This window comes from Stylophora pistillata, chromosome 2 (assembly GCF_964205215.1).
Source record: "Stylophora pistillata chromosome 2, jaStyPist1.2, whole genome shotgun sequence".
Classification (NCBI taxonomy): Eukaryota; Metazoa; Cnidaria; class Anthozoa; order Scleractinia; family Pocilloporidae; genus Stylophora; species Stylophora pistillata.
This window is the reverse complement of record NC_142520.1, coordinates 9,976,072-9,998,531: the sequence shown is the minus strand read 5'-3', so window position 1 is coordinate 9,998,531 and position 22,460 is coordinate 9,976,072. Positions and strand designations below refer to the sequence as shown.

The 22,460-nt window shown below is 39.2% G+C and overlaps 3 protein-coding genes across 5 annotated transcripts in view; 2 read left to right on the top strand and 1 right to left on the bottom strand.

Moving 5' to 3' along the window:
• The first annotated feature begins 49 nt into the window (after positions 1-49).
• LOC148737046 (lactadherin-like) lies at positions 50-2,505 on the top strand. The gene is made up of 2 exons (XM_088747785.1): positions 50-731; positions 1,247-2,505. The coding sequence occupies exons 1-2, from the start codon at positions 522-524 to the stop codon at positions 1,448-1,450; spliced, it is 414 nt and encodes a 137-aa protein (XP_088603911.1). The 5' UTR covers positions 50-521; the 3' UTR covers positions 1,451-2,505.
• Positions 2,492-22,123, bottom strand: LOC111343060 (replication factor C subunit 1). Of its 3 annotated transcripts, XM_088747770.1 has the most exons (23): positions 21,991-22,117; positions 21,778-21,915; positions 21,045-21,138; positions 20,600-20,633; positions 20,261-20,334; positions 19,916-20,006; positions 19,038-19,143; positions 18,110-18,304; positions 16,909-17,220; positions 15,871-16,050; positions 14,833-15,082; positions 13,353-13,499; positions 12,170-12,388; positions 9,815-9,900; positions 9,200-9,337; positions 8,532-8,627; positions 7,778-7,876; positions 7,041-7,192; positions 6,109-6,226; positions 5,412-5,557; positions 4,856-4,937; positions 4,073-4,216; positions 2,492-3,819 (listed from the first exon to the last, which is right to left on the bottom strand). In XM_088747770.1, exons 1-23 carry the CDS (start codon positions 21,991-21,993, stop codon positions 3,508-3,510), a joined length of 3,216 nt encoding a protein of 1,071 aa, XP_088603896.1. In that variant the 5' UTR covers positions 21,994-22,117; the 3' UTR covers positions 2,492-3,507. The 3 variants fall into 3 exon arrangements, 2 of the variants coding, with proteins under 2 accessions (XP_088603896.1, XP_088603897.1); XM_088747771.1 differs by lacking the exons at positions 21,778-21,915; positions 21,991-22,117 and having other exon boundaries at positions 21,045-21,086; XR_015996303.1 differs by lacking the exons at positions 2,492-3,819; positions 4,073-4,216; positions 6,109-6,226 and having other exon boundaries at positions 21,991-22,123.
• LOC111343053 (stimulated by retinoic acid gene 6 protein-like) overlaps positions 22,107-22,460 on the top strand; it is a 30,952-nt gene continuing 30,598 nt past the window's right edge. Inside the window, exon 1 of the mRNA XM_022950192.2 lies at positions 22,107-22,247. Within this exon, the coding sequence (XP_022805927.2) occupies positions 22,213-22,247 (35 nt within the window). The 5' untranslated portion in view covers positions 22,107-22,212. The remainder of the gene's footprint in view (positions 22,248-22,460) is intronic.

Below are 22,460 nucleotides of genomic sequence, written 5' to 3'. Positions count from 1 at the left end.
CAGCCCTGAGAAAGCCGACACAACGCAAGGGTAAAATGACGGCATTTTTCACGTGTGTTTCATATCGCCAGTCAACTGCTAACACGTCACTCACCCTTCGCGCCACTTTGTCAGGTTGACGAATGAATGGCACACCGTTTACAATTTTCAATCCAAGGTCGATTATCGAAAATTTCTCGGATTGTGGCCTATGGTCTTAATACGATAAAAAAAAAAATCATACAAGGTTACTCGTAGATATAGGATTTCTCTTCTTGTGTTCAACTCGTTATCTCAGTCATTCGCTATGCTATTTCATGAGATACTTTGTATATACCGAGTTGAACGCTCGACGAAAAATTCCCTACTACCTTGTACTCAGGTACTACTTTTTTGTTAACTTATGTCGATCTTGCAACCATCTCCACTAAGCCAATGCAGACTTTCATTTCGTCTGTCAATCCATGCACATAACGCAGAAAAATATTCTAAAAGATCGTTCAAATTCCTCTATGCCCTGACTGCTTTCCTTATGGAAAAAAATGCATGTAATCAACATGCAAACTCCCTTATCTTTCAGCGATAATGCCGAACCATATTTTCAAGTAGACTTGGGTTACGCTGATGAAATAAAAGGCGTGGCCATTCAAGGTCAGGAGACTAAATATTGGCTCGTGCGCAAATTTACTCTGAGTTTCAGCATGGATGGTAGCACGTGGTTTAACTACACCGAAAACGGACTGGGAACTAAGGTAGAAGGAATGATGTAATCTTAACTATTCTGTGATCAGTGTCTGTATTTAACGCCTCGCTTCAAACCTTTGCCGTTTTTTGTTTCTGTTCAAATGGAGCAGTTTTCAGTCGCGTTTCGAGAACCCAAAACCAAAACAGGCAATCGGAGGGAACCTCGATGTCATCATTTGGCAGTTAAAGCTCCAAGTAGAAACAAGAAGACTTCACGAAAGGCAAGAGAACGCTTGCCATGACGAAACCATGATTGGTCTTGTTTGCTATATATCAGAACTGTGCCACGCTACTACTTTAATGTCCGCCGAGAGAAATACCCTTCTTTAGGCGAGATGCTGTTCAAATTGTAACACGATCTTTTGCAGCTGAAATGAAATGAATTATGTCGAAATGTTTCTTTGCAAACTTTTTTTTTTTTTTTATAGATAAAAAAGGTAACTGGAAAGGCTTCCCCATCATAGAAATGAAAAATAACAGAATCGTACGCTCTGTTCTATTCTTTCATTTGATCACATTTCAGGTGTTCAGTGGGTCCTCTCACCCATTGCTTGTAAAGCCCAATACAATAGAACCGTCTGTGACAGCTCGATTTGTACGAATCAACCCAGTTCAGTGGTACGGTAAGCCCTGTCTTAGAGTGGAGCTGTACAGATGTTCACTTCGAAATGGTAAGAACGCTTATCCTGAAGACAATTTCTGTTCCACGAAACGACTTGCTGATTAGAAGTCATTCTTTTCGCTGATAGAATAGCTTCGGCGAGAGTAAACTCAGTTTAGGAGGGGAAAGAATAAACGCCTACAGTGACTGAGCATTAGGCTAAAATAATTATTCACCTCAAAGTCGTTAAAAAGCAGGGGACGCTTAACTTCACTTTGATGAGTAAGATAGATTCAGCGATATCCTACAAACCCCACAACGCTCATATCACGACATTATTTGGTGATCAGCAAATTGGACAGCAAATGACAGCAAAAAGGCAGTGGCATGAACTCCTCACTCCATTCTAACCTAACAAACAAACAAATAAACACAAAGAACTGGAGAAAATTAAAAAAAAAAAAAAAAAAAAAAAAGATAAACAAACAAATGGAGAAGCGAACAAACCAACAATCAACAGAGCTAAAACAAAAACAAAAAAAAGAAAAAAAAACGGAAAAACGCAGAAACAAACAAAAACAAAACAAACTACAGGTTAACGCTCTTGTTTACTTTAATTTTGTCCGTTAAATTTCAGCTGATCCTTACGAATTATAAAGACCGTGGGGTTGGACTAAATCAGAGAAACTACGGTGTATGAATTTTTGTTTCTGGTTATCCATCATGATTCTCGACACAAAACATGGATAATATCACGTTCTACGAGTTCTCTCACGTGCTTAAACGTTACGAATTCAAAAAATACAATTTAGGCTGTCACAAGCATAAAAATGGAATTTTCCACACTGTGCGCTTACACCCCCTCAGGCTTGTCTGCGCTCGAGTTTTATAATCTCTTGGACAGAGTTAACCCTTTACAACCTAATATCGGCATGCATATTCTCCATACTGTTCTCTATACATTTCCTAAGGTGCTGACAAGGAGAATTTGTTTAACAATCAAGAGCTTGTTTAGTTCGTGTGATCATTTCCTCCATTCTCCTGACCTTAATGTGTGATTCAGAGGGGAAATTGTGAGGAGAAAGTAGATGTTAGTCACTCTTAGAGTTCGCACAAAGCTGAAACAGGACACGACGGAGGACTGTAAAGTACATAAAGTGGCTAAACAATTTTTTTTTTTTTTTTTTTTTAAGAAATAAAATGTAACACCAACAGAACAACGTTGTTTACGAGTCAAAGTTTTATAAAAGAAAAAAGACATGTATGGTAGTGGTGCATGTAAAATTCATAACACCATCAAAGGTGAAAGTTGGTGTCAAGACAATAGTTATACGGTTATAAAATTCAGCCATGTTATTTTCGCGTGAGTGCTACAAAGTATTTGATGCCACATCGCTTCGTCTTGTTTTTTTATATTTGTTGTTGTCGTTATTTTTTTAATTTTATTTTGACATTTCGAGCAGCTTTGCTCTCATCTATTTCATCCATTCAGAACTATTCAGCTGACAAAAAAAGGGAAGCGGACGCGTGAGACGGCAAAAAAAAAGAAAACGAAAATTAAAAAAAATTTTGCTCCGCAAACAGAGTCAAAAGAGGGTAAAGTTAGTGAACAATTATACAGCCACCTATGTAAGTCCTGGGCGACACAAGTATGCCTCCTTGATCCCCATCACACGTGTAATTCAGGTATTTGAGTTAAAAGCGATGGTAGATTTAGACCATGGATAATGAAATCGTTTCACAAACGTCTTGCAGCTCAAATCTGAAATCACAGAAACGTACGTTTCTAAGTGGAATAGTTTTGAATAGGAATTCCCTCTCGGCATGATGCGTCGCTGTAATTTTAGCATCGGGTCTACTTTTTCATTGCTCGTGTTTTATAGTGTGCGTTGTATGTTTCGGATGACTGAGACCTCAAGCAGTCAGGAAGGCAACGCTAAGGAAGACCTGGATTAAAGAATCATACTTCTTGGTTAGAATTTCGCGGATGGCTGGATGTACACATCTTTCCAAGCAGTCAAATCGCAGAAAATAATGAAAGACACGCCTCGGCTTCCTTGAAATTTTTCACTTTTGTCATCCGCTCTAAAGCTATTATTCCATTGCTATACATTTTAAAATCGATCCTTGTCCTCCCAGTCGATTATTTTCCCAGTGAAGGTGCTCCTCCCCGCACAAACCTATCATTTTCTATTTTTTCCTCGTCCTTTTCCCTTTGATGTAGGCGCTTGTTTCTTAGCACCCTCCTTTGATTTTCCGCCTTTTGCCCCACCCCTTGCTGCTGCTTTGGCTGGTTTTTTTGACGCCTTGATCATGGGGTTATTCTCCAGATCATCGTCGTCGTCCTGTTGTTCAACCACATCTCCTTCTCCTTCTTCCTCCATCATTTGTCCGTCCTCTGCTCCGCCTTTCCGTCCCTTCTTTGGCGCCGCGCGAATGGCGTAAGGTGTCTTAAAACTTTCTTTGTTGTAGGTTCGTGTGAACGCTGCTTTCACCTAAAGAGAAATGTCATAAAAATTTCAAAGCGATTATAAATGACATTTTCCCAAGTTACTCATAAAGAACATAAAGTAATGTAGCTGGCGAGCAAGCTGCAGGGCAATTTTAAACTTGGGATTTATCACGGGAAGCTCAGAAAAAAAAAGGCAATCAGTCGTCACTGCCCCAAATACACCACGGATGACTCCACCACTGAAATCTAAACACCACGCATTTTCATGTCTTAGCGGCCAACAGGAATGAACAAACCTTTGAAGGAATCGACGCGACTGGATCTCTCTGTCCTTCAAATTGACCAACCTCAATGATAGAATCCCAGTCTTCTTTGGTTAAATCATAGTTCTCCATGACTTGAATGACACTGGACACACCAGAATTAATCTGGTCTGATTCCTAAGTGTAGAAACGGGATCAAGACAATGAGAATGAAAGAAATGATCACCAAACTAAGAATCCACGATTGTCAAACGAATTCTCCTTCTTAGTGCCAAAGAAAATGCGGAGAGTATGGAATAAAAATTATATATTATATATATATTTTCCTCCCACAATATATACTTCGCTCTACTTCTATGTATTGAGCACTGTTCTACGAAAATCAAGTCACACTTTATATATATTTTTATATATATAGATTAGGATGTAAATGGTTAGTAAACAGTAATGAGATGACAGTTCCAAGAACGTGTTAAAATAAATCAGACTAATTGCTTGGTCAATCCATTAATGAATAGTCCATTTTACAGTTAAATGCTTGGCTGCCAAGCCTTTGAAAAGAATTGAGGCCAAGGGTGACCTGGTTATGATAAAAACGTTGGTGATTTTCTAATGTAAATTACTTTGTTATCCTGCTAGCCAGATACTGATCTCTATCAAAACAAGGTCATCTCCGGCCTCACTCCAAATCAAAGGCTTGGCAACTAAGTACACAACTGTCAATTGGCCTATTAGTTGCTTGTTTGATAAATTGATTGATTGATTGATTTTCAAGTGAGCAAGTTCACACCAGAAACGAGTTTCCGTCGAACATACCTGAGTCATAAGCGGGCTGGTGAGGACTTTTCTGAGATAAGGAATGTAGTCCATGTTCATTGACAACTTGCTTCCGGATGTGCTAAAAAATATCAATAAACATTAAAATACGAAAAAATACAAAAAAGAAAAACAAAATGAATAAATAAATAAAATCAAATGCAATGATAACAATAACAATACGTATTACTACTACTAGTAATAATAATGACAACGAATAATGATACCGATAACGATAACAATGATAATACGAATTTAGGAGTGAGAAAGGCTTTGGTTTTGCTTTGATGCTTAATGCAGACTGCTAAAAAAGCAAACACACAACACAAACAAAAAACAACGACCACAACAATAACAGCCAAAACCTTTTGTACCGAATACACGTAAAACGCGTCTTAATTATATGCGTTTTCTCGCACTTCAGGAAATTTTCCAGTTTCTACTTCCGCGTCTAATTGGCTACCTTTGATTACTCTCTTTGATTCTGAGAGTTTACTACGATAACCCGATCGAAATGCTCTTTATTACACTGGTCACATTCCACAAATACCCTTACCTCAATCGCATGTGACCCTTCAATTCTTGAAGCATGCGGTCTAGCCTGCCATATTTGGAATTTTTTCCCAGCCACTGAGGAAACTCGATCCTCTGACCCATCCCCCCGCTTATAAAGGTTGACGGGATCACACACGAAAACATGGCCTGAAAAAAATCCAGCAGCGCTAAATCAACACTAAGGACAAACTGGAATGTTACTTGGCTACTACTTTTAATTCTTATGGGCATTTATTGAGCGAGTATAAGCATGACAGAGAGGTTCGCGCTATTCCTCTCTGCCTTAACCATTTAACCTCTTAAGAGCGACTTACATCTAATTTCTCATTACAATATCGCCCCTGAATCACACATTAAGGTCAGGAGAATAAAGGAAATGATCACCAATTAAAAACGTTCTAGATTGCTGGACCAATTCTCCTTAGCACCTTGTATGGGAACATATCCTACTAATGTTAGGGGAAAAAAGGGTTAAGCGGGCAACACGAACCAAGGAATTTATACTTCTCGGTATGTTGCGAATTTATGCCTAGTGTGTGTGTGTGTGTGTGTGGGGGGGGGGGGGGGGAGGGGGTGGCGGCATTTCTTCTGCGCCAGCTACGCGGGTTAGGTCCCTGTGGATGAACGACAAGAGCGACAGGGATTGTAATAAAAACCCAAATCACAAAGGCAAAATTTTGTCAAGCGCCATCTCATACCTGCATGGGTAACATGGACCAGTTGCCTCCTTGCCTGATGAGTTTTTCGACCAAATCTCCATCACAAATGGAGTCGGCTGTCTGACTAACGAGTGACAGCGTTTTCTTTATATCACCACTAGATAAGGCAATCACGCATGGAAAAAAGAAAAAAAAATAAAACATAATAATGACATCGAAATTACGAATCGATCCACTTTCGTAAGTACTCTTTAACGAGGATGTGTCTTTTCCCTAAATGAACTTATTAGTTAACCTAAAAAGTTGAAATGAATGGTTGGTAAATGACTGACTTGCTTCAGACATTCAGTTCGTAAAACAGAACGAAGTAGTAAGGGCGCCATAGAAGTGGCCGAGCGAAAACGAGGGAGGTTTGGGTCGCTCTCGACCAGACCTAATCCAATCCCTCCACCTTTCTTTACTCTTCAAAGCTCAAAGCGCGGGAAAACGCAGTCGCGGTGGGTTTAAGTTTTGAATCTGACTGGTTGAGAGGATAACGTGAGTTTTCTGGACCAATAATTATAATAATAACAATAACAACTTTATCTAAGGAGGGTAACACATAACAGTAATTCGACTGATGAACTTGTAGCCCTCAAATAAATCAAAGAAAGATTTTAAATAAACGTGAAGTGCATGAAAATCCCCACTGGAAAGAGGCAGACCAGTAGGCTATTTACAGAGCGCAGCCGAGGAGTTAAACTCGGGGCAAACGAGAACAAATCCAGCGGGTAGAGGGTGGAGGACTCAAACCCGGGCCGCCGGATTACAAGTCCAAAATACCCTAACCACTCGGCGACGCCGCCTCTTTAAATCAATCACAAAGCGGAGTGGAGCAATACCATAAAAATCCCGAGTTACTTTCGGAAGTGAATTAAAAATTGCTCTAATAACATGAAGCGAATAACAAAAGTACTGAGATCTCAACTCACCGGCCCTGGCCTGGTTCAACCATGAGGTAATTTTCTTGCATAAAGAGAGGCATCATGGAGTAATCACAAAAGAACATGTCCGATTTTTCAATCAAGTTCATCTTCGAACTTTCAGCTCCAGAGAGAAGTCTCCTCACGGCATCAAATGCACCCTGACGATCAAAAGGCCTCCTGTCACTTTTTTTCTAAACCATGCAACTGTTATACATGACTTAAAACCAACCTGTAGCCCAACAAGCTGCTAGCGTTTGGGCCGCAATGGTCACCGGTAAAAGGTATCGGCGACTAAATCTGCAGGGTAAGTTGTGAGGCTTGAGTTGTGTACTGTCTTCTGCAAATCGACTTCCGGTGAGACGAATCGACCCAACTTATCGAGTAGACCCGTGCGAATCGTGTTGATTCGTCAACATTTTCTACCCCTGCATTTTTTATAATTTTCTGACGATGGACTTTCAGTCGTTTCACGCCTTAAGAACGTGAAAGGTTAATGTTATCATTTTCTCATACCTGCCACTCATTTTCACTCATTGCTCACGCCCCTCGACTTCCGTTAACACACAGTTCAACTTCCGTCGAACCATGGTACTCATTTTCACATATTACTTATGCCTCTCGACTTCCGGTGTGACGATTCGTCAACGACCGTAGACGAATCGCAACGGTTTAGACATGGACAGAATGTTATCTTAAACAAATACAATAAATAATTTATCACCATTCGATGATAAACTTGTTACCATTTTGATGTCTTTTTGCGCTTTAGCAGCCTCTTCCTTTGCCTGGTCATAGTTAAGCGACTTTTCTTTAGCTGTCCACATTGATAAGTTATGAAGAACCTGCGGCAAAAACCATTTTCAATCTAATTGAATCCTGTATATCCTGAACTCCCCTAATTCGTTAACTTTTCCCTCCCTGTTATTACTTCTTTAGTATTTTTTTTCATTTTCTCGCATTTGAAGAAAGTTTAGCTCAGCACAAAGGCAAAGATACAAACATACAAACAAACCAGAAGGAAAAAACAAAACCAAAACAAAACAACACCAAAACATCCACAGCAACAACAAAAACAACAACAAAAAACAAAAAACAAAAAACGCGAGCAAACAATCACGAGATCACTATTTTAAGTCTTGAGCAACGGTGAACACTTTGGAACCCCCATACTAACCACTATAGAAATCTCCCTCTTTTAAACAATCCCTCCCCCCTCTTGTTTGCCTAGAACTTCAGGTTTTCAACACACACCTTTCTTCTTCAATATGCTATTTTCTCACCCGCTTCCATATCAAAAGCTCTACAATGGAAGTTCCATTGTTCTTTGTTTAGGCTATGTCGCTATGTAGCATAAAAATATACTACTTTGAAACACAGTATCAACTTACTTTTGATCGGTACTCGGGTGGGAGAGAGTCTCGCTAAATTGTGCTTGGTAGTTGAATGCAAAAAAGCAGCTCTATCCATATGTCAGTGGAGTTAATTTTGTCAATTTACCTGTCGAACATCCTGGTTTGCGCCCACGATAATTTGCTCCATGGCCTGGGGTGGTATCTTGAGTCCTTCCTTAAATGCTATACTCATCATGGCTCCCTGAAAAACAAACACATCTTTGATTCTCCATTTATTTGTAAGATCAGACTTGAAGGCCGACACTTTCAAAACGAACATGTATCCCGCAGTAGGAGACTTTGTAGTTTGGTTTATCAACAGAGTTGACATTGCAAATTGGCCACCGAAGAGACCTTCTGGTGCTCACGTTTAGAGCGTTAGCCTTTCGTCAGAGTTTCATTATAGCTTCATATTTCGCTTTGACGAAGGCTTTGAGACATGTATTTGAAATCGTTAAGTCTAAATACAAACTCCCACAGCGATCGCATTCGTGTGAGAGTACACGCATTTCCGCGCAGTCAACTACAAAAGACGAATCAAAATACAGGCGTGTAAACCACTACACGCACGTAACTACACGCACTGGAAGCACGTGTAATTCCCACGAATTACACACGCGCGTGGGGGTGTTGTAATACACGAGAGCAGTACTGTTTATTCCTAACTTCAAATTCTTTACTGGGAAAGAAGATATAATAATATGTATTCGGCATGCAGGCGTACACCAAACAACCAACCCAACAGACGAAAAAAAACGGCACGCTTGGTATTACCTTGATCTGTTCAACCCGAGGTCTCTGAAATCTCAAATCAAAACAGTAATTTGCCAAGCTGCGTATTTTTGAACTGTTCCTTTCATTACACATGCAGATGACGGGTATCTTTGAGTTCTTTATCAGCGATATGAGTTCCTGTTCAATAAATGGAATTAACAGTAATTTTTTTGTCAAAGGTTGCTTTTTTCCAAAGTGAAGAACAAGAAGACAAATCAAAGTTTGAAACAATGACTTCAATAGCCCATTTCCGAAATACCCTTGGCCTCTTTTTCAAAGCGGTCCTGGTACTCATCCTTTCCCTGTAAGTTTTCATTTGCATGAATATTAAACTCACTTCCGCATGAATAGTTGAGTACCAGGCCTCGTTTTGAAAATGAGGCCAAAGGTAATTCGGACAAAAATAATACAGCAACAGCAAAATAGCAACAACAAAAAGCAAAGAGAAACATACAAAAAAAAATCAAGTAAGAACAAATCTGAAAACAAACACACAAACAAAAACCAAATACAAGGAAAAAGCACAAACACACAAACAAAAACCAAAAACAAGGAAAAAGCACAAACACAGAAAGAAACAAAACAGGTAAAAATCATGATATTTTCCCTCCATACCTGCATGCCTCCCCTATCCTCGTTGCCAGCCATTCCATCAACTTCATCCATAAGGAGAACATGTTTACTGGGGTCTGCTTTGTGACCTGACGCAACAAAAAGAAAAAAAAAAAAAAAGAAGCCGCATGTTAAGCACTTCGTCCTTCACTAGTGCTCTACGTGCAATAATAAAATAGCTTTATTGACACTGCGGATCGACCCTCGATTCGTGACCTTCGACTCTCGACACTCGATATCTCGAACCTGGACTCTCGATACCCGATACTCGACACTCGATATCTCGAACCTGGACTCTCGATACCCGATACTCGACACTCGATATCTCGAACCTGGACTCTCGATACCCGATACTCGACACTCGATATCTCTAACCTGGACTCTCGATACCCGATACTCGACACTCGATATCTCGAACCTGGACTCTCGATACCCGATACTCGACACTCGATATCTCGAACCTGGACTCTCGATACCCGATACTCGACACTCGATATCTCGAACCTGGACTCTCCATACCCGATACCCGATACTCGATACTCGATATCTCGATCCTCGATTCTCGATAGTTTCGAGTATCAGAGATCGAGTTTCTAGTCGAGACTGTCAACTTACTTTTGAGAGGAACTGTACAATAGTACAGTGTACAGTTGAGAACAAAACAATTGACACGCACATACAAAGCATGCTAAAATAAAGATAGTTTGCATGTGAGATAGAATAAATATATGAAAATCATATATTTTGAACTGCGGTATTTGATACGTATGATGGACGATCCTCGCAGTAGATAGCGCTATTTGAGCAATAGCGAAATTCAGACCTGAAAAAAAAAAAAAAAAAAAAAAAAAAAAAATCAGGCCTGTACGGGACTCGAACCACTGACCTCTGCGATACTAGTGCAGCGCTCTAACCAATTGAGCTAACAAGCCAACTGAGAGCAGGCCGTTAAGTTGATTCGTAATGAACCCGTGAAAGTGATAAATGAGATAGAATAAATATATGAAAATCATATATTTTGAACTGCGGTATTTGATACGTATGATGGACGATCCTCGCAGTAGATAGCGCTATTTGAGCAATAGCGAAATTCAGACCTGAAAAAAAAAAAAAAAAAAAAAAAAAAAATCAGGCCTGTACGGGACTCGAACCACTGACCTCTGCGATACTAGTGCAGCGCTCTAACCAATTGAGCTAACAAGCCAACTGAGAGCAGGCCGTTAAGTTGATTCGTAATGAACCCGTGAAAGTGATAAATGAGATATAATAAATATATGAAAATCATATATTTTGAACTGCGGTATTTGATACGTATGATGGACGATCCTCGCAGTAGATAGCGCTATTTGAGCAATAGCGAAATTCAGACCTGAAAAAAATCAGGCCTGTACGGGACTCGAACCACTGACCTCTGCGATACTAGTGCAGCGCTCTAACCAATTGAGCTAACAAGCCAACTGAGAGCAGGCCGTTAAGTTGATTCGTAATGAACCCGTGAAAGTGATAAATGAGATAGAATAAATATATGAAAATCATATATTTTGAACTGCGGTATTTGATACGTATGATGGACGATCCTCGCAGTAGATAGCGCTATTTGAGCAATAGCGAAATTCAGACCTGAAAAAAATCAGGCCTGTACGGGACTCGAACCACTGACCTCTGCGATACTAGTGCAGCGCTCTAACCAATTGAGCTAACAAGCCAACTGAGAGCAGGCCGTTAAGTTGATTCGTAATGAACCCGTGAAAGTGATAAATGAGATATAATAAATATATGAAAATCATATATTTTGAACTGCGGTATTTGATACGTATGATGGACGATCCTCGCAGTAGATAGCGCTATTTGAGCAATAGCGAAATTCAGACCTGAAAAAAATCAGGCCTGTACGGGACTCGAACCACTGACCTCTGCGATACTAGTGCAGCGCTCTAACCAATTGAGCTAACAAGCCAACTGAGAGCAGGCCGTTAAGTTGATTCGTAATGAACCCGTGAAAGTGATCCCGTGATGAACGTGATCCCGAAATGAACCCGTGAAAGTGATTTTTTTCAGGTCTGAATTTCGCTATTGCTCAAATAGCGCTATCTACTGCGAGGATCGTCCATCATACGTATAGTTTGCATGTGTTTATTAGAATGATACATTTTAGGTTACCATAATAACTCATTCATGTACAGTGCAGCAAAAAGGTGAAATTAAGAAAATGATGCAGTGAAGTCAGTTTAGTAAGAAAAGGTAATTTGGTTTTATCAACTTAGTTAATAATGTAAATTGGCCACCGTAAAGAGTTTAAAAGCTGACGTTTCGAGCGTTCGCCCTTCGTCATTCCAAATCTTACAGAAATTTTGCTACCTGTTAGAAAACCATCCATGGTTTTATTGCTTAATGACTGAGATATATGTTCCTCCAAAGTCTTTTTGTTCCGTGTGTCACTGGCATTCATTTCAATGTAAGTAAAACCAAGCTCCTCACAAACCAGTGTTGCTGTTGTTGTTTTACCAACTCCTGGAGAACCAGACAGAAGAGCTGCCTTTAAGGACGATCCATCTTGATCTTTCTTGAAAAACGAAGCTGTAGAAGAAAAAAAAGGAACTGAATTAAAACTGTTATCCATTTACTATTGTGTGCTTGTAATTTGAGCAAATGCCCCTTATTAGAATGTTTAACATAAATTATGCGGGCCTATTTTGCGAGTGATAAGCAACATCATTGAACAAGGGATTTAGTATTCCACTATTGCTTCTGTTTCTAATATCATAACTTCTCGTTTATGAAACACTTTTTAGTTCTAAGGCCTGATCTCAGCATCTTATCGATCGCATAAGGTGAGCGGAAAGACGAAACTTAGAAAAAAACAAACAAAAAAACAAAAAGCAATAGCGTGTTCTTTGTGAGCAAGGGAAAATCTTGATACTCTTAAAAAGTTTATTCCTTAAAGGGTTAAGCCAAAAAAAAAAAAAAAATTGTAAGGAGAAATTTAGTCTTGATCACTGATGGGAGTTGAAGGGTAAAGAGACAGAAAGCCAATCTGTTTGAAGCTTATCCAAGTTCCAGTAGCATCAGGTATGTTACAGTATATCTATACTTCCCTCTAGACAAGGTTGCTCTTTCCGCATCAAGTTACCTTCCAGGGCTCGACACCAAAGGTAGCCCACTAGCCACAGACAATAGTAGAAATTCAGTTTTGGCTAGTGGTTTTCAATTTCCATTAGCCAGTTTGGCAAGTAAACAAACTGAAATTGTCGTAACATCTAAAAACATCTAAGATGTCACTGGCCACTTGGCTAGTAAGTTGAAAAGAAGTTAGTGTCAAGCCCTGCCATCCCTAACATTTTATCTGCTTCCTCTGAGTTTTTGCCTGAACCACTTCCATTCTTTGCGAAAGAGAGGCATTTTGAGAGTGAAGCACCTTACCCAAGAATACATCACAATCACGTGGGTTGGGCTTGGAGTACAACCTTTTGATCCTTCGTTGAGCAAGTTACATGACACAGGATGTTGTACAAAGAACGCCTAGAATTAGATGCACACTCACATTTAGAGGCTGGTTTCTTTCTGTTCTTTTCCCAGTCTCTCAGCCAGTTCATCAGCTTTCTCATGTTGCTCTTATCACCCTGCTGACCTATAATCTGCTTTACAGCACGAGGCCGATACTTGTCCACCCACAGCAAACTTGGTTCTCCTGGATAAAGCAAACAGACAAGTAAACAAACAATAAAAGGAAACAAATGACCTTTACTATCAAAAATTTCAAAACAAACAAACAAACAAACAAACAGGAAAACAAACTAAACTTTGTTTAAAAAAGTGTGCAAAGATGGAAGGACAGATAATTATATGGACAGACAGCTGGACTAAGAAGTGAACTGATAGGTAAAGTGGGTGGGTGGGTGAGCTAATAAGAAAGTGGATGAGTGTCCTGAAAAAATTAATAGTTAATTAAACTGATTGGTTGGCGCTGCTGTAAGGGAACGGATGGGGATGCTGGCTAGTAAACAGACTGATAAACATTGATTGGAAGGATGAACAAGCACACACAAGAACAGACAGACAGACACAGACAGAGACAGACAAACAGACAGACAGATAGACAGACATACAGACAGATAGAAAGACAGACAGATAGACAGACAAACAAACAGACAGATAGACAAACAAACAGACAGATAGACAGACATACAGACAGATAGACAGACAGACAGACAGATAGAAAGACAGACAGATAGACAGACATACAGACAGATAGACAGACAGACAGATAGAAAGACAGACAGATAGACAAACAAACAAACAGACAGATAGACAAACAAACAGACAGATAGAAAGACAGACAGATAGACAAACAAACAAACAGACAGATAGACAAACAAACAGACAGATAGAAAGACAGACAGATAGACAGACATACAGACAGACAGATAGACAAACAAACAAACAGACAGATAGACAAACAGACAGATAGACAGACAGACAGACAGACAGACAGATAGACAGACAGATAGACAGACAAACAAACAGACAGATAGACAAACAGACAGACAGATAGACAGACAGACAGATAGACAGACATACAGATAGACAGATAGACAAACAAACAAACAGACAGATAGACAAACAAACAGACGGATAGACAGACATACAGATAGACAGATACACCAACAGACAGACAGATAGAAAGACAGACAGACAGACAAACACAGACCCATAGATGGTAGGATGGAAAAATGAGCAAAGTGATACATAAATGAAAAGATAAACAGGAGGATGAATAAATGAATGATTAGCATATGTAATCAGTCATCATAGACTAGCCTATGGCTTATGTGCCACTGTTTTGGTACAGCACATACTTAGAAGTCATTAGCAACTTACACCTGAACACACACAAGAAAGAGCCTAGAAAGTATTTGCTAAATGTAACTACCATACAATAGGATATTAATTTTTACTGGTGAGGATATTTCCATTGAAATTATGCTCCTGTTCTAATTGTTGAAAGAATTCGCAGCACCCACCTTTCAGCGCAGGTGATGATGATGGTGTTTGTGTCGCTGGAGAAGTCACAGATCTTTCACTCAGTTGTGACAAATCACCTTCAGAGTGATCTTTTCCTTGGCTGAGTGCCTCCATTGGTTCAGCTTTCTCCTTCTTCTTAGACTTCTTCTCCACTCTAGGTGGTTCATAGCTGGTCGCATTACCCGGTTTTGTTCTGACAAGCTCAAACAGACCATCTTCATCTATTTGTGATGTTCCACATTGCTTAGCCTAAGAGTGAAGTACCAGAGACAAAAAAAACCAGTGAAACCAAAGTCACAAGCTACCAGTAATTCCTCAAGCTACTTCACTCAATATAAGTAAAAGTAAGTAAAGTCTGTTACGAGCCTAGTGGCCCATTAGGCTGGTGCTTAACTCCGGTTTCTGTAGCATGAAGTGACTAGGAGTATTTCTACTCCCCCCTGGATGGGATGCTAGTCCATCGCAGGGTTACCCCCCAGCATTAAATTGCCGGTACCCATTTATACACCTGGGTGAAGAGAGGCACTGTGAGAGTAAAGTGTCTTGCCTAAGAACACAACACAATGTCCCGGCCGGGGCTCAAACCCGGACTACTTGATCTGGAGTAGAGTGCACTAACCATGAGGCCACCACGCCTCCACACTTCACTTATAGACTGTTTTAATATTCCCGAATATCTGCTTGTAAACTATAATCACCAATTTTCATGTGGTGGTGGCACGGAATTTTACATAAACTCAAAATATAATGTTCAATTGAAGGCCAATGACTTAAGGAAAAAAATTATTGAAAGTAAAAGTGTTGGGATAAAAAAAAAAGAGAATTTTACAAGCTACCCAATTTATCAAATGGTGAATTCCTACATAAGTTTCTGTAAAACGAACACTTTTCAAACTACTGATCAATCCTTTCTGCATGTAGCACTCAACTTCCACACACAACCTTTGGATGTCCACTGCCATAACAAATAACCTCCTTTACATTTCAATTTTGTTTCTAAAGCTCTATCTGTTTCTTTGTTTTGAACTGTCCATTACCTTAGAAAGTTTACTTTCTCCTGCATCCCGTCCCACAACGACATAGCTTGTTTTCTTGCTCACTGATTGGGTAACTTTCCCACCATATCTCTGAATCAGATCAATTGCTTCATCTCTCTCAATACTTTCTAAGACTCCAGTAATAACAAACGTCAGTCCTTCCAAACAGTTTTCTTCTCCCTAAACATTAAATCAACAAGAGTATGCATGACTAAAGGAGATGTACAAAACAAAATGAATAATTCTCTCCTTGAGGGCCTCTTAATACCTTTCAAATTGAAAAGTTAGAAGGGACAAAAAAATTAGTACCATCTGTTTGGAAGCACCATAAACATTTGGTATCTGAGTAACGGCACACCTACATGTACCCCACCCCTAACGAGTGCATGATTTCTCAAACACTGACATTGATCCAACATTTGATAAGAAAAACTGAGAGCAAAAGAATAAAATACATTTAATTTTTTTCCTAAATAAAACTACGAGTTTAAAACATTTTTCTGTGACATTTATCACCAGATTTTCCAAACCAGCTTTAATTATAACAATCTTCTTTTTCCTTTGTTGTACATCTCTTACTAGAATACAAAAGGATGGAAAACAAACCATTAGCACGGCTTGACACTAACGGTAGCCCACTAGCCACAGACTAGTAGAAATTCAGTTTTGGCTAGTGATTTTCAATTTCCACTAGCCAGTTTGGCTAGTCAGCAGACTAAAATTGTCGTAATATCTAAAAACAACTAAGATGTCACTAGCCACTTGGCTAGTAAGTTGAAAAGTTAGTGTCAAGCCCTGCGTTAGGAGCTTTGAGAAATGGTTGTTCAACTACCAGGTGTGATTAACATGTAACCTCTCCCTTGAATATCCATACATTATCCAGCAAACTGGTAATAAGAATACTCAATAATCAAGTAGAAGTTGTCATCTTGATCTACATGCCTGTGTAACACCAAAATTCTTATCACTAAGTTACAGGAAAACGAGTGACAGCTAGAAAGGAGAATTAACAATCAGATCATGGACTTTCTAACCCACCTGAGGAATTTCCTTTGATCCAAGGGCCCTTGGACCATCTCTTGCCATAAAACTACGGTAGCCAGATTTTTTCTTTTCCAAAGAAGGAGGAACTTCATCTGCCTCCTCTGCTCTTGACACCTTTGGCGTTCCCTTGGTTGGAGTTTTCTTACTGTCATCTTTTTCATTCTTTGTGGGAGTAGCAGTTTTCCTTGGACTTGGTTTTGAGTCTCTAACTGGAGTTTCCGGAATTGTGGTTGTTGGTTTTGCTGGTGATGCAGATGCAGCAGCTTTGGAGGCCAGTTTGCTAGCAGGAGTTGTCTTTGGTAATTCCTGAAAAGTCCATACTTAGATAAAATTTGGAACTGGACAAAGGGTAACCCTTTACACCCTAAAATCAGCAGTCAAATTCTCCATACTCTTCTCTATACATTTTTCTTCAGTGCCGACTGGGAGAATTTGTTTAACAATCAAAGCTTTTGAGGTTGGTGATCATTTCCTTTATTCTTGTGATCCTAATGAATGACTCAGCTGTATTACTCTTAAGGGGAATTAGCTGCTAGTCACTCTTCAAGGTTTAGAAGGCTACATGAATATCATAGATGAATATCACACATGTGAATCATACAGGTCTTCCTATTATACAGTTCTATAAGTCCTCTAAAAAGCCCCCTGGGGGGTGAGGGGGGCTTATTTAATTCAGGTACTTTGGGGGGAGTGGGTTATTAGAGGTGGGGGCTTATTAATTTAGCCTGAAGTTCACTACCAGGATACAATATAGGACATGACAAATTAAAATTGCAGTCCTTGAATAAACTGATTGTATTTACTAACAAGGAGTGTGACTTTGAATTTTTGTTTTTTTCAGGGGAAGGGGGGGGGGCAGGGGGGCTTAATGAATTTCTTCTTCTATAGAGGGGAGCCTTATTAGTGGGTGGGGGGCCCTTAATAGAGGATTTACAGTATATCATACATGTACGTCATACATTTCAACAGCTGAGCATTGTCCTGGCAGGGCAAGAGCTGTTCTCAATAGGATTGTTGACAGTGAAGTACATGTATTCTGTTTCTGAGAAAAAAACCATCTATTGTCAAAGTAGAACAGCTTCACAGATGCAAACAATTTGAGTAACCTTCGGGATAGTAGGTTTAAGCATTAATTAATAAAAATGGTTAAATTTTCAACTTTTAAACAAGTATGATCATCAAAAAGTTTACAAACCTTTTTCTTCTCAGGGGAGGGCTTTTTCACATCAAGCTTTGCCTCTGAGAAGTCTTCCTTTCTTTTCTTTGATGGTTGCTCTGTTGTCTGACCATTCACATTCCCATTTTCTCTTCCTCCTTTATCTCTCCTGTTTTTAGATTCTTCTTTTCTATTTTTCAGCATATCTTCACTTTCCTCAGACTCGTCAGATCTCTGCAGGAGTATTAAAACATTTTCTAGATGGTTCAGCATGGAACTAAGGGATGAAGCAGACTGGGTTCTAGACTGAGCTCAACACCCTTAAGAATCATCCTCTAATTTCTCATAACAATAACAACTCCACGTCAAGCCGCAATTATGTGATGAGAAGAAACTCATCAAACAAGAAAAATATTGATTGATTAAATGCCATATTCTCAGAGTACAAATCATATGACATATGTGAAAGGCAGTACCAAGAATTTAATTTCAGATCTTGGAAGTAGAGGAGGGTGTAATCTCATGTACATGTAATTATAAGGGCTCTGGTGTTGTGTTTTTGGCTACAACTTTTCTCCAACATCTCCTCTCTTCACCCCCCAGAGTAAATTCTTAAAATCAATATGATTCTACGATATGTGACTCAGGCATTGGTCATTACCCATTGGTTTTGCGAGATGGCACACTGAACATGTTAACTATAGTCCAAGCTGACATACAACTATGAGAGAGTGTCCGATTCATACATGATACCTGAATTTTACAGAAAGACACGGTATGGTGAGGTTGAATGTTTTCCTTGTTACATTTTGTGATGCGTGAAATAATGTTTAAACTACACATGATGCCTGAATTTTTTCTCAAAATTTGTGGGTGAACCAGGATCAGCTCCTCGCAGCAATCCTTGCTACCTCCCCCCCCCCCCCCAGAAGAAAGGAATGACACAGAAGTGCAGTTAGTCACTGACCTGTTTTCTTTTATTAGCAAATGTTTTCCTGGATTCCCTTTCCACTGGGGTTGAACCAAAGAAATCAAGAGCAGAGGTTACTTTTTTCTCTTTAGGTTTGACTGGACTGAAACAGAAATAATATTAATAAAAAAAAATGATTATTTGATAACTACAAAAATCCATGAAGTAGTATTTCAATAATGTCAAGAATGTTGTGTTAAATTCTCTCTTGGTGACTGTTTTACACTGTCTCCCTCATGTTGTTGTTGTTGGTGGTGTTTTTTTTTTTCACCCTAACATCAGTATGCATATTCTCCATACCATTCTCAATACATTTCCTATGTTGCTGGAAAGGAGAATTTATTTAACGATCAAGAGCTTCTTTCATTCTCGGGACCTCACTGTCTGATTCAGGGGTTATAATTATTATTGTAATGAAAAATTAAATGCTGGTCACTCCTAAGGATCAAAGGGCGAAATGTGTTAGCATGATAGCAGTGTCCAAAGGCAAGTCTAACATTCTCTACCTCTGATGACATAGACTGAAAAAAGAAAAAAAAAAAAAACTTGTACAATTAAAATTTAGCTAGAGAATTCTGTAAAGAATCCAGAGGAATCCCTAGCCAGGGCTCAAAACTAACTTTTCAACTTACTTAAGCCAAGTGGCTAGTGACATCTTAGATTTTGATGACAATTTCAGTTTATTTACCAGCCAAACTGGCTAGTGGAAATTGAAAACAACTGGCCGAAACGGAATTTCTACTATAGTCTGTGGCTAGTGGGCTACAGTTAGTGTCGAGCCCTGCTAGCTAGACTAATATCCAATGTTCTAAATGAACACAAGGGTTTGGTACTAAAATATATCAAATATAATGAAAAAGAGTACTGATTGCTACCTATCTTTAACTTGCTGGACCTCTTTAGTTGCTTTTGTTTCTGTCTGTTTGGCAGACGGTTTTAATTTCTTAGGCACAACTTCTTCCTCATCTGTAGGATACCACATAAAAATATAACCCAAGTGTTGTAATAATTATTCAAATCTTATTAAAGGCAGAAAGGTGTAATGGTAAGTGTGCTCAATCCTAAATGAAGAGATCTAACTTCTGAGCAGAAAGGCTTTCTTGCCATTCCCAAAACAAAAAAATCAAAATCACGATTCATGAGAAAATAAAATTTACCAATCACCCTTCACATAAAAAGTATTGGGTACCCTCCTTTATAAGTACACATCATTTCCTTACCTGAGTCTAAGCTGATTGGTCTTCTACTTTTCTTGGCTTTTGCACTCTCTCCCTTCTTTGCTGATGTGGCTTTTCTGAAAAGGAAATTTATGGAAGAGAACTGGGTTTTAAGTATACAAAACTAAGCATGACTCTTAACTTGTACACCCTGACATCAGTATGCATATTCTCCATGCTGTTCTCTCAGCAAATCCTAAGAAGTTGGCAAGGAGAATTTATTTAACAATCAAGAGCTTCTTTTAGTTGATCATTTCCTTTATTCATGATCCAGGGGAGAAAGGGTTGGATTACAAGTACAAAAATTGGAACAAAAATCAAGAAACTGTTGTAATCACATACCTAATATTTGGAGGAAGTGGATCTTCATCAGAATCTAATAGAGATGGAGGATTAGTTTAGAAATTTGGTCCATAGATGACTGTGATATGGTACATTACCAGTGGTGGATCCATACCTTGAGCTAAGGGGTGGAAGGAGGGGGGGGGGGACATATTTGTGTGTGTGCGTGTGCGTGTGTGTGTGTGTGTACACCAGCTGTGCCAACATTTATTGTTTTTGCCCTGGGCCCCTCCCCTAGATCCGCCACTCCATACAGTAAATAGCTTCCCAAAATGTTTCTGTAACAACAAAAATTGCATTGGGAATTAATTTTGACAAGGACACTAACAGCAAAACTGGTTGGCTTCCATAAAGATAAAATATATCATACTATGGTGTGACAGCTTGCATGGAATCTCACAATCTACTATTTTTTAAACTTTAACTGTTCACTCCAAAAAATTACCTGAGTCAATAATGTTTCCTCCTTTCTTCTTTTTCTGAGTTTTTTTCAGTTTTTGTTTTCTGGTGATTTCATCATCTTCACTGCTGGATAAACCCTGCCAAGCAAAGTAACAATTACATAATATTTTTATTCACACCAATAATATACCTGAAGAAAATCATGCACATCTGATTGGCTGAAAATGAGTGCAGTTTCCATGAAACACAAGTGCAAAGTTGTAACACGAGTTCAAGTTACAAATAGTATGTACACACTGTCAAAGGTTTGTCTGTCTTGACTTTCTGTGATGCTTTGTTCAAGTGAATGACAGACCCTTGAAAAGTAAAGCTACAAAGATAGTTAATACCACGGAACCATACCATTTCTCACAAAGCCACTAGTGGCTTCCAGCTAGGCAAGATATCTTGGATTAGATGTATGTAGTGGAATGAAACTCTTGGGCTAAAAACATGTTGCGAAGTTACCTACATGTACCATGTGTTAATTTAAAAATTCGTGACCAGGAAAATCTTACCATGTATGGCGACAAATACCAATTTTGGCGAAATAAGGTGTACTCCCTAGGTGAAGGGGGTGCAAATTGCTCCCGAGTAAACACATCGTAAATCATGATCGGTTCAGTTAGACAGGGGCTGTGATACGGGGCGATCGTTTCTCCGTCAACTCTGAAGTCGAATTCCCTGATGCTAAAAATAATTTTCTCTCTCAAATTGCTTCATTACCTATTGCTTACCTTGCTTTTCGATCGGCTCTTTCCAACATTTTGTTTCGATGATGACTTCGCCGTAGGATCCTTCCAGCGCTTAATTTCTACTTTCGAAGCGCCTTGCTTCGTCGTCTTTCCAGTCGGGCTAAAGAACGATCGAATATCCTGCAGAAAAATATGTTATGATGATCAAAATACCGGTTAAAAGATTACTGCTGGGAACTAGAAGGATTGACAAACCATTTTTAGTTATGTGTTCACATCACTCTCCAACATTTCGCGCCATCTTTAAAATATCCTGTCTTTCAGTCAGCGGTCACCAACCTCTCTTCCAGACCCCTAGGTATTTCTTCCGGTAATTTTCCGGGAGAGACCGATATTCGCGCGAGTTCTCTACACGCAAGGACCTGATCGACGAGGAAGGTTGAAACACATGCAATTATTGCTCTGACTGCTTTGAAAATGGCAGATACTTCCGCGGAGTACACTTCTCTGGGGTACGTAAGTATTCTGATGTTGATGTCGATGTTTTTGTGAATGTGCTCAAGATTCATGCAAATATTTTGGTTTCTTACATTGTGGTTTGTTTCGTTAGGGTGTGAACTCTTCGAAATAGATCGAAAGGTTATCGAAAAAAGTATCAAATTGAATGAAATTCATAAAAATTAAAAGTCGTAGCTTTAAATAACAAATTCCTGTAAAACTAAGGC